Source organism: Dermacentor silvarum, chromosome 1 (genome assembly GCF_013339745.2).
Source record: "Dermacentor silvarum isolate Dsil-2018 chromosome 1, BIME_Dsil_1.4, whole genome shotgun sequence".
Lineage (NCBI taxonomy): Eukaryota > Metazoa > Arthropoda > Arachnida > Ixodida > Ixodidae > Dermacentor > Dermacentor silvarum.
In genome coordinates this window covers 327682957-327697206 of record NC_051154.1, presented here as the reverse complement: position 1 = coordinate 327697206, position 14250 = coordinate 327682957, and the positions used below count along the sequence as shown (strand labels likewise).

Here is a 14250-nt window from a genome sequence, read left to right as displayed (position 1 = left end):
TTTGCGATCTCGATGACCGGCCACTGGGTCAAACAGCCGTTGTGAAACACCGGCGAGGCTAACCCGATACACCGACGGCCCTACCGGGTCTCCCCTACTGAGTGCCAAGTTATACAGAAGGAAGTCGATAAGATGCTTGCCCGAGATATCATTGAGCCTTCTAGCAGCCCTTGGACTTCTCCGGTCGTGCTCGTGCGAAAGAAAGATGACAGCTGGCGCTTCTGCGTCCCGACTATCGCCATCTCAACAAAGAAACCAAAAAAGACGTGTACACCTTGCCGCGGATAGGTGACGCCTTCGATTGTTTAGATGGTGCCAAATATATTTCTTCGATAAAGCTTAGCTCCGGATACTGGCACATTGCAGTTGACGACATGGACCGTGAAAACACCGCTTTTATTACACCTGATGGCCTCTATCAGTTTAATGTGATGCCATTCGGGTTATGTAATGCCCCCGCTACATTTGAACGTATGATGGACGCTCTCCTTCACGGTTTTAAGTGGTCAATCTGCCTGTGCTACCTCGATGACGTTTCTGGCTTTTCACCAACTCTTAGCACGCACCTCGAGCGTCTTTCGACAATTCTTTCTGTTTTGCGCATGGCTGGGCTTCAGCTTAATTCATCAAAATTCCACTTCGGCCACCGGCAACTAACTGTGCTCGGACATCTCGTCGATTCTTCCGGCGTCCGCCCCGATCCAGAGAAAGTTCGCGCCGTCAAGAATTTCCCCGTGCCGACTTGTGCCACCGACGTTCGAAGCTTTGTTGGCCTCTGCTCACACTTCCGCCGGTTCGTACGCAATTTCGCTAACGTTGCACGTCCTCTCACAGAACTTCTCAAGAAAGACGCAGTTTTTTTCTGGGGCCCGGAACAAGCTACTGCGTTCGCTGAGCTAATCGTGCGGCTCACTTCAACACCAGTTCTAGCCCATTTTGATGTGACCGCTCCAACGGAAGTTCGAACCGATGTCGGCGGTGATGGAATCGGCGCTGTTTTGGCTCTGCGCCAGAAAGGTTGCGATCGTGTTATTGCGTACGCTAGCCATCTTCTCTCCCAAGCGGAGCGTAATTATTGCATTACTGAACACGGGTGCCTTGCCATCGTTTGGGCAGTGGGTAAATTTCGCCCTTACTTGTACGGCCGACCGTTCACAGTGATCACAGACCATCATGCCTTATGCTCGCTTTCAGCCCTAAAGGATCCTAGTGGCCGTCTGGGTCGGTGGGCTCTACGACTCCAAGAGTACTCATACACAGGTGTGCATAAGAGCGGCCGATTGCATGAAGATGCTGATTCCTTCTCGCGCCATCCAGTAGACCCACCGGAGCTTCCCGACAGTTGCGAGCATACCTGCGTGCTGTCGCTTACGGCGTTTCAGAGCATCGGAGATGAGCAACACCGTGACCACGGTGACCCCTACTTTCGAGACGTCATTCTCCGGCTGACTTCTGAAACACGTTCCCCTCCTCTGCGTACGTTTGTGCTGCAGCATGGCGTCTTGTACCGTTACAACATGCACCCTGACAGTCCTGAACTGCTCTTGGTTATTCCTGCACACATGCGTCAAACTGTCCTCACACAGCTACATGACACTCCTACCGCCGGTCACCTCGGAGTCTCTAGGACGTTTGACCGTGTTCTAAATCGCTTTTTTGGCCCGGCATTTACAGTTCCGTCTGCCGTTACGTCGCTTCCTGTGAAAAATGCCAGCACCGCAAGAAACCAGCAGTACTCCCAGCTGGCCGCCTTCAACCCCTTGACGTACCGTCGCAGCCATTCTTTAGGGTTGGTCTTGACCTTCTTGGCCTTTTCCCGCTCTCTGTAAGCGGAAATAAGTGGATAGCAGTCGCTACCGACTACAGGACCCGGTACGCGATCACTCGGGCGCTTCCAACCAGCTGTGCAACCGACGTTGCCGACTTCAAGTCGAAGACTTTATCCTTCACCACGGTGCTCCTCGACAGCTCCTCCCAGACCGGGGCCGCTATTTCATATCGAAGGTTGTCCAACACCTCCTGCACTCCTGCGCTACAAAACACAAGTTGACAACGGCGTACCACCCTCAGACCAACGGCCTCACTGAGTGTCTTAACAGAACTATCATAGACATGCTTGCTAAGCATGTTTCCACCGACCATCATGACTGGGACGCCGCTCTAGGCTTCGTAACATTTGCCTATCATTGCTCCCGACATGACTCTGCGGGTTTTTCTCCGTTTTATCTCCTGTACGGAAGAAATCCTACGCTGTCATTTGACACAATGCTTCCCGCCGTTCTTGACTCGTCGTCAGCATACGTCCGTGAAGCGATTTTCCGAGCTGTCGATGCCCGCCAGATTGTACGCCTTCGCCTTACCGCTTCGCAGGAAAAGCAAGGACGCTTCTATGATGCCCGCCACCTGCAATGCCCACTTCAACCCTGGTGATATGGTTCTTTTTTGGACATCGTCACGGCGAGTTGGCCTCTTCAAAAAGTTGATTTCGCCTTACTCTGGCACGTACCGGGTCTTGCGCCAAGTGATCAACGTCACATATGAAATCACGCCTCTCGATTCCACCACGTCTCGATCTTCCATCGATCCCGTCCACGTCACACGCCTTAAGCGATACCACTCGCACGATCCAGCACGCACTGGGACGGCGCCTTCCCAGCGGGCGTCATCTTACCAAGCAATGTTTGAGACAAGGCTGAGGACAACACAGAAGACGACGACGCTCTCTGATGTCGCGCGGACTCGTTTTGCATCTTGTATGCCCTGTATGCCAGTTGTAAATATTCTGTAAATATAACTTAAACGTCTCTTTCCCCGTAACAATTTGTACAGTTAGCCATGATGATGCGCTGCTGTGGTGTTCACTAAAATTAGAAAATATTCTCTTCACAGTAACGCCGCAAGTGCCTTGCAACGGTGCAGTTAGTAAAGCGCTCGACGCTCGTATAATGACCATCATTTCACGTTGCAGACTGCGCAGGGCCGGTGCTTTAAAACTGCAGCGTAACTATATCGTACATGGTTCGTCGTGCCTTTGCAGTAGATGTGTTTCCGCTGTTCGTGACCGTACCAAACCTCTTTTTAGTGTCACAAAGGAAAACGCTTTTGGTTACTAAAATTTACAAACGTAAGTGCTCGTAACAATCACTGGTTGTTTTTTCTCTTTTTTTTAGGCACGTGGGACGAGTATAGATCTAAATGCATGCAGGTTCCAATGTTGCTTTAAACGCGACTATTGCAGTAGAAATGTCATACAGGGCTAGACTAACTGGGAATAAGTACAGGAGATAGCTATTTCTTTCTGATGAAATCAAATTATATGTGCTGACTTGCACGTGACAGAGCTTCGCATAGGTAATTGCTTATTCATTCGCAACATATCTTCTACTTAGAAATAGGGCACACAAATCATACTTGGCTGCCCGGTGACTCTCACTTTTTCCTACGATGCTCTTCTCCCCGTCCGCAGACGAGGCGGTGAGCGTGGAACTGACGTCCAACCAGCCACCGGTTCTATTGAGCTGGAACCTGCACAACCTGAGACTCACGTGCCGCGCTAAGCTGCGCAACGGCACCGTGCTGAGGGAGGCGCCGCCGGGCAGCTACGCGTACGCGCACGTGTGGACCAAGAACGGCGTCTTCCTCGACCACACGTACCCGTCCCTGCAGCCGGAGAAAGCGAGCGAGCCCAATGCGTACACGCACAGCGACGTGTCCAGCCAGGGCAGATACCGGTGCGGTCTGAAGGCGCTGCCGTCAGGTAGCATCGCCTGGTCGAACGTCGTCACCGTGGTGCTTGAAGGTAGGCAGAAACTGCACTCATGTTATCTGCTTTTAAACTACACTGTCTTCGCAATAATTATGAACATAGGTGTCTATGAGTGTGGCATTTAAGCGTAATTAGAGCACTGCACGGGCTCGGGCTTACCCGAAATCCTAGGCCCCGCCCGGCCCGTGGGCCATGCCGGGCCGGGTAGAGCAGTTTTTTCACGGGCTCGGGCCGGGATCAGGCACGGCATGTGCTTTTCGACCCGGGACCGGGCCGGGCTCGGGTTTTTTGACGTGGGCCCGGGCCGGGCTCAGACATTCTGGTGGTGTGCATTGTAACGTGCAGCGAGTTATCCTCGCGCGTCTCGACTCTGAAAAACATGTCTTTTTCGGTCTTGGGCCGGGTTCGGGCCGGGTTCGGGCCGGTTTCGAGCCGTGCTCGGGCTTAAGATAAAGGGGTGGTGGGCCAGGCCGGACGGGTAACGTAGATTATTTCTGGGCCCGGGTCTCGCCATAAAACATTTGGTTGGGCTCGGGCGGGCAGCCCAACGTAAAAACGGGCACGGGTCGGGCTGAAAAAATCGGCCCGTGCAGTGCTCTAGGCGTAATTGTAAATGTTTGCTGCTTCAGGCCCGTGTAGGATGAACAAGAACAGACGATGTCTCTCCTGCTTTGAAGGACGAAGGTCTGCCCTATAAGACAGCCACATCCTTAATAGTTTCAACGTCTCCCCTCTGCCTTCGAAATGTCGTATTTGATTGCATTGCCTTCTTTACGATGAGAGTTAGTACATTGGGCAAAACCAGAAGTTCAGAACTGTTCGTGGGAAGACGCGGTTAGTGGTTGTGTACGCAACGCGTCTCGCGAAAAGCAAGGGAAGCATGCCGCCAACATTCGCGGCTTACGCATTTGGCACGGTCGAGGGAGGTCACGATCCCGCAACGTCGTCTCGATGCGTCGCCCATACTGAGAAATGCAGCTGCGCTGTGCGCTCGAGCTACCTGGCCCATGTGCAGTTTAGTGGGTACCTAAGGGTGAGACGGGGTAGGAAGTTCTTAAGCATGAATTGCTTTTAGCTCTCGTTCTCGGCAACCTTGACTGTGACCCTGAGCCAAAAGCAGGAGTTGTTATCCGGGCACTCAAACGAGAACATCCGGGAATCGTTGAGAGAACAAAACGAGATCATCCGGGCAACCAGTCAAAAGTTAAGAAAATGCGGTCTCTGGCCTCCAACCCTCTGTGCAGGACCGCATCACATACACTAGTTACTGCCAAAAGAAATTACAAAAAACATTGAAGTTTTATTTGTCATTTCCAATACCGACGTTCAAAAGGCAGATAGAGGGCACCATACACTTGATTGTCATCTTTTGGCGCTGAGACAGGGTTGCGTGTGCTCTTTTGAACGCCAGCGATCCATGAGTCGTGAGCGGTCCGCGATAAGAAAAAAAAAGTAACGACTGGCGCTGAGCGCGCTGCACTGTTGGAGGAAGAAAAACTGTTGAAGGCGGTGGCACCACAGGCAGCAAAAGACGCCATATGGTAGCTAATTTCAGGCTTATATCTACTCTCCATTGCGGGAGAGCCAGCTTTTCTTTTCTCTCTCTCTGGAAGGCCATTTCGATTATAACCACAACAATACTCTACATACCATTTCAAGCCAGGGAAGAGCTTACACAAGCTACGGACGCAAAACCAACGCTAGCGACCTAATGCGCTGACAAATCTATAACTCTCTCGCATGTACCGTATAGCGCACGGCTACCAGATGCCTCTGTCGCACCTAGGTTCGCGATTCGAGCGGTGCGTCACATGAAAACTTACAGTGGGGCAAGACATTCGATCACCAAAAACAGTGGATGGGAAGAGATGGTGTGCCCCTACAAGCATAATATGAGATGCACTGATGAATGCAGCGCGTATAACCAGGACGCTTTCGCGTGAGTGCTTGGAGAACTTCGTTGGTATTTCGCTTTGTGGTCTCGAACTGATTCCGCCAAAGTCACGTAGAAGATTCTTGTATATTTAGCACAAAAAAACTCGATCACATCACAATAAGAAATGGTACGAAGTAAACAGCGCTTCATAATTCAAGGTGTTGAGCGTATTTACAATTCACGGAAGAAATTAAATATTCTCGCGTAAGCAATAGAGCAATAGCCAAGAGTGTATAGCATGTCAGTGTAAGCCTAAAAAGAGGCCTTGTGTTCACCCTGTTTGCTGGCAACGCATGTTACACTTTTGAGAGAAAGTACCTCAAACAGAGGCTTTACTACGAAAACTGCAAACAGGAAAGAGATAGAGAAAGAGAGAGCACGCAACACAAATATAGACTGGAACATGTAGAGGCAACTCATTCTTTATCAATCAATCTTTATTTGTTCAGAAAATCTGGATGGCCCTAGGGCTAAAACCTGCTCTAGGCAGCTTGACTGGATCCCCGAAGACCTTTACATTGGCAGTATGCGACATTCATTCTACAGTTATACAGCCGAGAAAATGAAAGCAAACATGTTGCAATTACAATGGATGTTGGTACTATAAGATACCAGATTTACAATATGAAGCACACGGAACGTTAACATAGTATAACTAAATTGATCATATTAATATACACACTCTAAATGCACAAAACGTCTCTGTAGCTGAAACTAGGCAGGTAAAATGAACTATGAAGCCTAGAGGAATAGAAATTCAAGAGACATATCGTGAACTAGTTGATAAGACAGGCTAATACATACTAAGTCAAACAAGGTAAGAGCAATATATGAATAAGGCATAAATGTGTCATTCCAATAATCGCAACGTGAAGGCTATTGTTTACAAGATAGGTACAAACTGTTGGCACAACTGTCGGTGTGTAGCAGTCGTTATATCTGGAAATTAATTCAAAATGAATGGTAAGTTGAAATGAAGTGCTTATAAATTGTAGTTAGTTCGAAAACGGGGTACGAACCATGAGGCAGTTTGTCGCGTACTCGTTTTAGTGTTATTAGTTTATAAGCATGTTATCGTCATAAGTAATTCTTTATAAGTGTGTGAAAAGTAAAAGGATCGTAAAACCCGAAATTTGTAGAAGCTCTGAATTCGCATGATACTGTATTCATGAAAGACCGTTTCGGTTGAATCCAAGTAAGGAATATGTCAAAGAATCTTCTTTTCCAAAAGCAAAATTTTATTTAGGTTCTGTTTAGTCGTAGTAGTCCATAATAGGCTGTGCAAATAGCGCGTAATACACCTGGAGTTTTGCCTGCGAGGGGAGTAAGTGTTGATATTGTGATAATGCTCCAGTAGCAGAAGAAAGCTTTTTTTTGCACAGCTGTTCTATATGTGAATTCCAACTTAGGTGAGCGGAAAATGTAACACCGAGTATCTTCTGCTCACTTACTTTAGTAATGTTCTGACCTTCATATAAACTAGGGTTTCGCAGTGCGGGTGCTTTACTTCTTGTATGGAATATAATTGCTTTTGTTTTTAGAGGATTAATACTTATATTGTTGAAGCTCGACCAACTGATTGGAGACATCGAATTGACATCACAATTTCAAGAAAGCATATGCAAAAACATAATAATGTGCAGAAGAAAAGAGATGGACGAGTATTGCTAGGCCATTTAGTGAGAACGCTAAGCTATCCAGCTCGAACAATCGAAAAGTAGTGGCGAAGGTCTTCAACGAAATACTATATATATATATATATATATATATATATATATATACATTGCTCAGAGGTTTATAAGCAATGAACGCAGGCGAACGGGGAGCAGTCACAAGCGTTCGGCCAACGACAGCAACCACGAGCTTATGCCGGTGGCGATGCCGCTGAGGCGCAAGCTACTCTTCTTCATTACAATCACACGCAGCGTCCGGCAGACGCCGTCTCGCCGCTACTTAACGATACACTTAGCAATTGGTCGTGGGAGGCGCGACTCTCCGAACTGGACTTGGGAAGCCAATTGGGCACCCTCGACCAGGTCCGGCGCGCCGCAATAGCCAATGAGGCCCTGGAAGAGGGGCTCCACCCACCACTAGTTACCAAGTACAATCTTAATTTAAATAAATTGTTTCTCTCTCTCTCTTCATTACAATCACCCTCCGCAGGAAAATGCGCCATCCTGGCGGCTCAAGGCGAAGACACTACTATTGGGTCGTAGTACGGCTGAATGCGGCAGACGTGGACAAGTTCGCGGCCGCGATGGCGCAGGTCTGTTGATGGCGTGAGGGGCTCCACGAGGTAATTGACGGAGGACGTTTGCTCCAGAACGCGGTAGCGTCCCACGTATTTTGCGACAAGTTTTGCGGAAAGGCCGCGTGTCGTAGCGGGTACCCGAAGCCAGACCAGAGAGCCAGAGGAAAAAGTTGGTGGAGAACGGTCAGTAGGTTGACGGGATTGCTGCTGCCACTGGTCCTCGGTGGAAAAAGAGCGGGCAAGCTGGCGGCATTCCTCAGCATGTCGAGCTGCTTCAGACAGCGGAGTACTTTCAGACGCAACTGGTTTATATGAAAGAATTGTATCGAACGTATTAGATGGTTCTCGTCCATGTAGAAGAAAGTACGGGGAAAATCCAGTAGTTGCTTGGGCCGCAGTATTGTACTCTATACGTAACGAAAGGGAGAACTTGGTCCCAATTTGAATGATGAGAGGCGACGTACATTGAGAGCATATTGTTACGGGGAGAATATATATACAATGGTTATATTTACAGGGTAAGGCGCACAACGCTGCAGCAATCGTTCAGGGGAGCGCGTGCACACCAGAAAAACCACCCGTCGTCGTCGTCATCGTCCAAGCACCGACCACAGGATCGCCGCTCGTGACATTACCCGCCGGCGGCAGAAGCACCGTCCCGGTGCAATTAGGGCCCGGGCCGAGAGTGGTACGGTTTAAGACGCGATTGACCAGAGTACGCTTGAATCGCTCTGTCATGGCGTTAGTTTGTGGATGGTACGCTCTACTTGTACGGTGAACGATTCGGCATTGGTCGAGGAGTGCCTTCAAAGCATAGGAAAGAAAGGCTCGGCCTCTATCGCTCAGAAGTTCGCGAGGGGCACCATGGCGCAGAACGAAATGGTGTAACAGAAACGATGCAACGTCGCGGGCGGTGGCAGTCGGCAGAGCGGCCGTTTCAGCATAACGGGTCAAGTGATCCACTGCAACAATAATCCAGCGGTTCCCTGCCGGAGTGGATGGTAGCGGTTCGTATATGTCAATACCAACACGATCAAAGGGTCGACTAGGGCAGGGAAGGGGTTGGGATGGGTAGACTTGTCCGGGAGGTAATTTTCGGCGTTGGCACTGAGCACAGGAGCGAATGAATTTTCGCACGTAGTTATACATGCCGCGCCAATAAAATCGGAGGCGTAGTCGAGCGCAGGTCTTGAAGAGGCCGGCATGCGCGCAATGTGGGTCTGCCTGGAAAGCTTCGCAGATAACGTCACGGAGATGGCGGGGTATCACAAGGAGCCACTTGCGAACTTCAGAAAGGTAGTTACGACGATAAAGAAGGTCATCGCGAATGCAGAAGTGGGTAGCCTGGTGGCGAAGAGTGCGAGATGGTGACGAGGTGGATGGATGAGAAAGGAGGCTGGTGAGAGCACTGATCCAGGGATCCTTGCGCTGCTCGGACGGCGTGTTGCGCAGTGCATGGGATGGAAGTGTGGGCTCAAGGGTGGATAGGCAAGCGCTATCAGCTGAGACCGGTGAGCGAGAAAGGACGTCAGCGTCCGTGTGTTTGCGGCCGGAACGGTAAAGAACGCGGATGTCGTACTCCTGTAGCTTAAGGGTCCAGCGAGCAAGTCGGCCAGATGGGTCCTTAAGGGTGGACAGCCAACAAAGGGCATGGTGGTAGGTGACGACGTCGAAAGTTTGACCATATAAATAAGGGCGAAATTTCCCAAGGGCCCAAATAATGGCGAAACACTCTTTTTCTGTAACCGAGTAATGAGCTTCGGCTTTTGTCAGAGTGCGGCTCGTGTAGGCGACATATTCATCGAACCCCGCTTTCCGTTGCGCGAGTACGGCGCCGAGTCCGACGCTGCTGGCATCGGTGTGGACCTCGGGGGGGGGGGGGGGGCTGCAGGGTCTAAGTGACGGAGGATAGGTGGCGAGGTTAGCAGGCGGCGTAATTTCGTGAAGACGTCATCGCAGACGGGCGACCAAGCTGAAAATACTTTGTCGCCGCGTAGACGCTCTGTCAGGGGTGCGCTTACGGATGCGAAATTTCGAATGAAACGTCGGAAATATGAGCATAAACCAACGAAACTTTGAAGTTCTTTTAACGTCGTCGGTTTGGGAAAGTTGGCGACTGCGCGGAGCTTGGCTGGATCTGGAAGAATGCCGTCTCGCGAGACAACATGGCCAAGAATGGTGAGCTCTGGGGCACCAAAACAACATTTTTTTTAAAGTTGAGTTGAAGTCCCGCATCAGTGAGGCATTTCAGAACGTGCTCGAGACGGCTGAGATGTGTGCGGAATTCAGAGGAAAAGACAACTACGTCATCCAGGTAGCACAGACATGTGTTCCATTTGAGGCCGCGTAAAATATTATCCGTCATCCTCTCAAAAGTGGCTGTAGCGTTACACAGGCCGAAAGGCATCAGGTAAATTCGTAGAATCCGTCAGGTGTCACAAATGTGCTTTTATGTCTATCAGATGGTGCCATAGGGACTTGCCAGTATCCAGAACGTAAATCCAGCGAAGAAAAGAACTCCGCTCCCTGCAAACAGTCGAGGGCGTCGTCGATGCGCGGTAACGGGTAAACGTCCTTGCATGTTATCTTGTTCAGACGTCGGTACTCCGCGCAGAACCGAATAGAGCCATCCTTTTTCTTAACAAGAACGACCGGTGACGCCCAGGGACTGTTGTAAGGCTGCACAACGGCGCGCTTCAGCATATCAGCAACCTGGTCGTCAATTACACGGTGCACCGAGGCGGATACCCGATAAGGGCGTTGCCGTGGAGGTGAAAAACGGTTGGCGTGCGACCAAAACCGGAAGCAGGGCTGTCAAAAGAAGCGCGGAACTTCTGCAGGAGAGTGAGCAGCTGGCTTCGTTAGGAAGAGGACGTTTCATCGTCAATGGAGCGGTGGAAAGCGTCGAGGAGGGACTGATCAACCGCAGGGTCACAAGTAAGTGCGCTAAGATCCGTAGAAGTAGAAGCGTCAGGAGCGTCAAAGATGCAAAAGGTGTCGACTGGCTGATCGAGGCCTAGGCATTCGCCATGAAATAAAGGTAAAGGGCACGCCGTGGGATTGTCGACGAGCATCTTCGTGACGCCACTGTGAAGAGTAAGGAGAGCAAAGGGTAGCGGAGAACGTTTGCGGCGAATGAACACTTCAGAGGGCGTAAAGAGGACACTGCCATCAGAAATAGCGGCGCAGGACACAGGCACAAGCAGGGAAGAGCACGGAGGAACGGCATTGTCTTCGAACACCAACAGTTTAGCATTAGAAGGGCGGTTGTCGATTTTCTCGAAATCGTGAAGTTCAGAAAGTTCGAGTTCGGCGTGACAACAGTTAATAAAGGCGTTATTATTTGCAAGGAAGTCCCAGCCTAATACAATGTCATGGGAACACGAGGGCAGCACGAAGGATTAGATGGTATGCAGAAGTCCTTGAATAAAGACTCGAGCAGTACAAGCAGCGAGAGGTGTAATGTTAGGAGCGTTCGCGGTTCGAAGGGAGAGGTCGGATAAAGGCGTCAGAGCTTTTCTTAGTACGCGACAGTGTTGGGCGGAAATTACGGATACGGCGGCTCCTGTATCGAAAAGCGCCAGGATGGTGATCCCTTCGGCACACACTTCAATTACGTTCGCTGGAGAGGTACGAGGACTTGTGCATTGCGACGGGGACGCAGTTCGTGCCTCGGGAAGTGCGGCCATCAGTTTTCCTGCTAGTGGGGTCCGGTACGGCGACGCATCGGAGAAAGCGAGCGACGGCGTGGAGACGGTGAGCGGCGGGTAGACGCGGGTGGGCGATCAGGGCAAAAGGAAGAGGGAGGAAGGCTGGAAGGCGAAGAGGAAAACTGAGCGGGGAAAGGTGGCGCTCGCCAGATGTTCGAAAAAGGAAGCATGCGACGACGGCAATGGCGCGCCACATGACCAGCAGCACCACAAGCAAAACATATTGGAGGGTCATCGAAGGTGCGCCATTGTAGGGGGTAAGTTCCGACTCGTGGCTGAGAAGTCGGAAAATGCCGTCGGTCTGGTAGCGGCACAGGTGGCGGCGAAAAGGTGGGTGGTCGATGCATAGGGGGCGGCGAGAGCGTTTGTGGACGAGGCCGCGGGCTCCTGCTTCTGCGTATGTGAGAGGTGCAGTGATTGGCGTCGGATCACAGGCTGGAGGAATTCCTTGGGTAACTTGCTCCTGTATGCAGTCGCGGATCGTAGGCGCCAAAGCGGGTGGTGGTTCCGGGACGCAAGACATCAATGATAGCTGGCGAGCGACCTCTGCGCGGACAAATAGTAACAGTAACAGAGGAGCATGGTCGTTGCCAACTCCAAGGCTGGACAGAGAGTCCGCGGGCGCAGGGGGACGTCGGGTGTGAAGTCGTTGCCTGCGCAACTCGTCGTAACTCTGGCGCAATTCTATCACTTCGACGACACTGCGAGGACGCTTCGATAATAATATTTGGAACGCGTCCTCCTCAATACCCTTTATGATATGTTTGATCTTCTCCTCCTCTGACATCGACGCGTTCACCCGTTTTCAAAGGTCGACAATGACCTCGTGAAATTCTCTCTGATCTTTTGGGATCGTGTACGCAAACGGTGTTCTGCACGGAGCTTTCTTACTGCTGGCCGACCGAAAACTTGAGTAAACATGGTCTTGAAGACCAACCACGCAGTGAGGTCGCCTTCATGGTTTAGAAACCATAGATTCGCAACGTCCGACAGATAGAATGCTATAGTTCTTAACTTGGTAGCATCGTCCCAATGGTTATTGGCACTCACTCGCCCGTATGAGGAGATCCAATCTTCAACGTCTTTTTCATCTTTGCCGGAGAAGATAGGAGGATCTCGCAGACGCAAGGCACCGGCACAAACCAGGGTGGGCAGCGCCGATGGAGGAGCTGGAGGAGTGCCGCTTGCGTCGTCGGGCATGGTGGGTGGTAGAGTGCGACTCCGAAGTTCCAGGGTGGTCGAAACCCAGCAACCTACACCACTTGCTAAGAGGTTTATTAGCAATGAACGCAGGCGAACGGGGAGCAGTCACAAGCGTTCGGCCAAGGACAGCAACCACGAGCTCATGCCGGTGGCGATGCCGCTAAGGCGCAAGCTACTCTTCTTCATTACAATATATATATGTATGTATAGAATATTAATGGAAACCAGGCAAAGGGCCGCGATTTTTTTGTAGCGGCAAATACGTAGTGCGGTAATATATATAAATACTCGAAGAAAACCTTGTATTGGTTCGTCGTGAGTCATGGCTGTGGTCACCTGAACGGTCTGAGCAGCCCTTCGCACTGTATATCACCGGGATCGGCTAGCCGTGAATGACCGAAAGAAACAACACTGAGCTAAAGGTAAAATTTCATTTGAAGAAATTATTCGGGTACCACGGACTGTGGGAATCGATGCAAGCCAAGCTTTATGTGCTGTTTGTTTTGAATGACAATAATTAACGGTGGTGTGGGCGACCGAATGTTTACTTTCTCCAGCGTGTAGTACAATACGAGATTGATGAATTGATGTTAAACGTTACCTTGCGTGCACTACTGCTCTTTCTCTGCGCAGTGCACATAAAACACAGTGAGATGTGTTTGCTTCAGCCGCTGTTGTGCGTCATTGTTCATAACCTTCGAGAAGGTTAGCATTGTCGTTGCCTCACACAGCACGTCGCAACGCGGCCGAAGTGTTAAACTTTGATTGAATTATGGTGCTGTACGTGCCAAAACCACAACCGGATTATTGGGCACGCCATCGTGGTGGACTCTGGATTCATTTTGGCCTCCTGTAGGTAAATAACATGCACCTGAATCTACGTACACGAGAGTTCTTGTATTTCGAACCCATCGAAATGCGGCTGCCGCGGTCGAGACCGAGCCCGCGACCTCGACCAGCGCCATAGTCGCAAAGCTACCGCGGCGTGCACAGAAGTATGGATTTGAGGTGTGGCCGCTTCCGTAGGGTCGCCGGGACGCTCCGGTGCTTTAATGCGGCTTTGCGTCTGCACACCCTGCGTCGATTGTCCGCTAGACAAATTAGCATGCTGCTTATTCTTGAGAAATAGGAGAAACGTTTCGTACCGTACCTTGAACTTAAATTGATGCAGTATGTCCGCAACAGGGTTTCATCTCTAGTAGTAGCGTTTCCTTCACTTCTTACGTCACCTTTTCCCTTTCCCCGCCCCTTTCCATGTATGCTAGCTGCGCGCGAAGATTGAGAAGGTTGTTAGCATTCACGCGTTTCGTGACTGCGTAAGTTCTACCTATTCTCTGGCTCCTTTCACTACCTCCTCTTTACTATTCTTCACACCTCCCCTCTA

The 14250-nt window shown here is 50.5% G+C and overlaps 1 protein-coding gene across 5 annotated transcripts in view; it reads left to right on the top strand.

Moving 5' to 3' along the window:
- LOC119443027 (uncharacterized) overlaps window positions 1-14250 on the top strand; it is a 130492-nt gene that overhangs the window by 25996 nt on the left and 90246 nt on the right. For all 5 annotated transcript variants that reach the window (XM_049660454.1, XM_049660451.1, XM_049660455.1 and 2 more), the window contains exon 4: window positions 3467-3799. In XM_049660454.1, the coding sequence (XP_049516411.1) occupies window positions 3467-3799 (333 nt within the window). The remainder of the gene's footprint in view (window positions 1-3466; window positions 3800-14250) is intronic.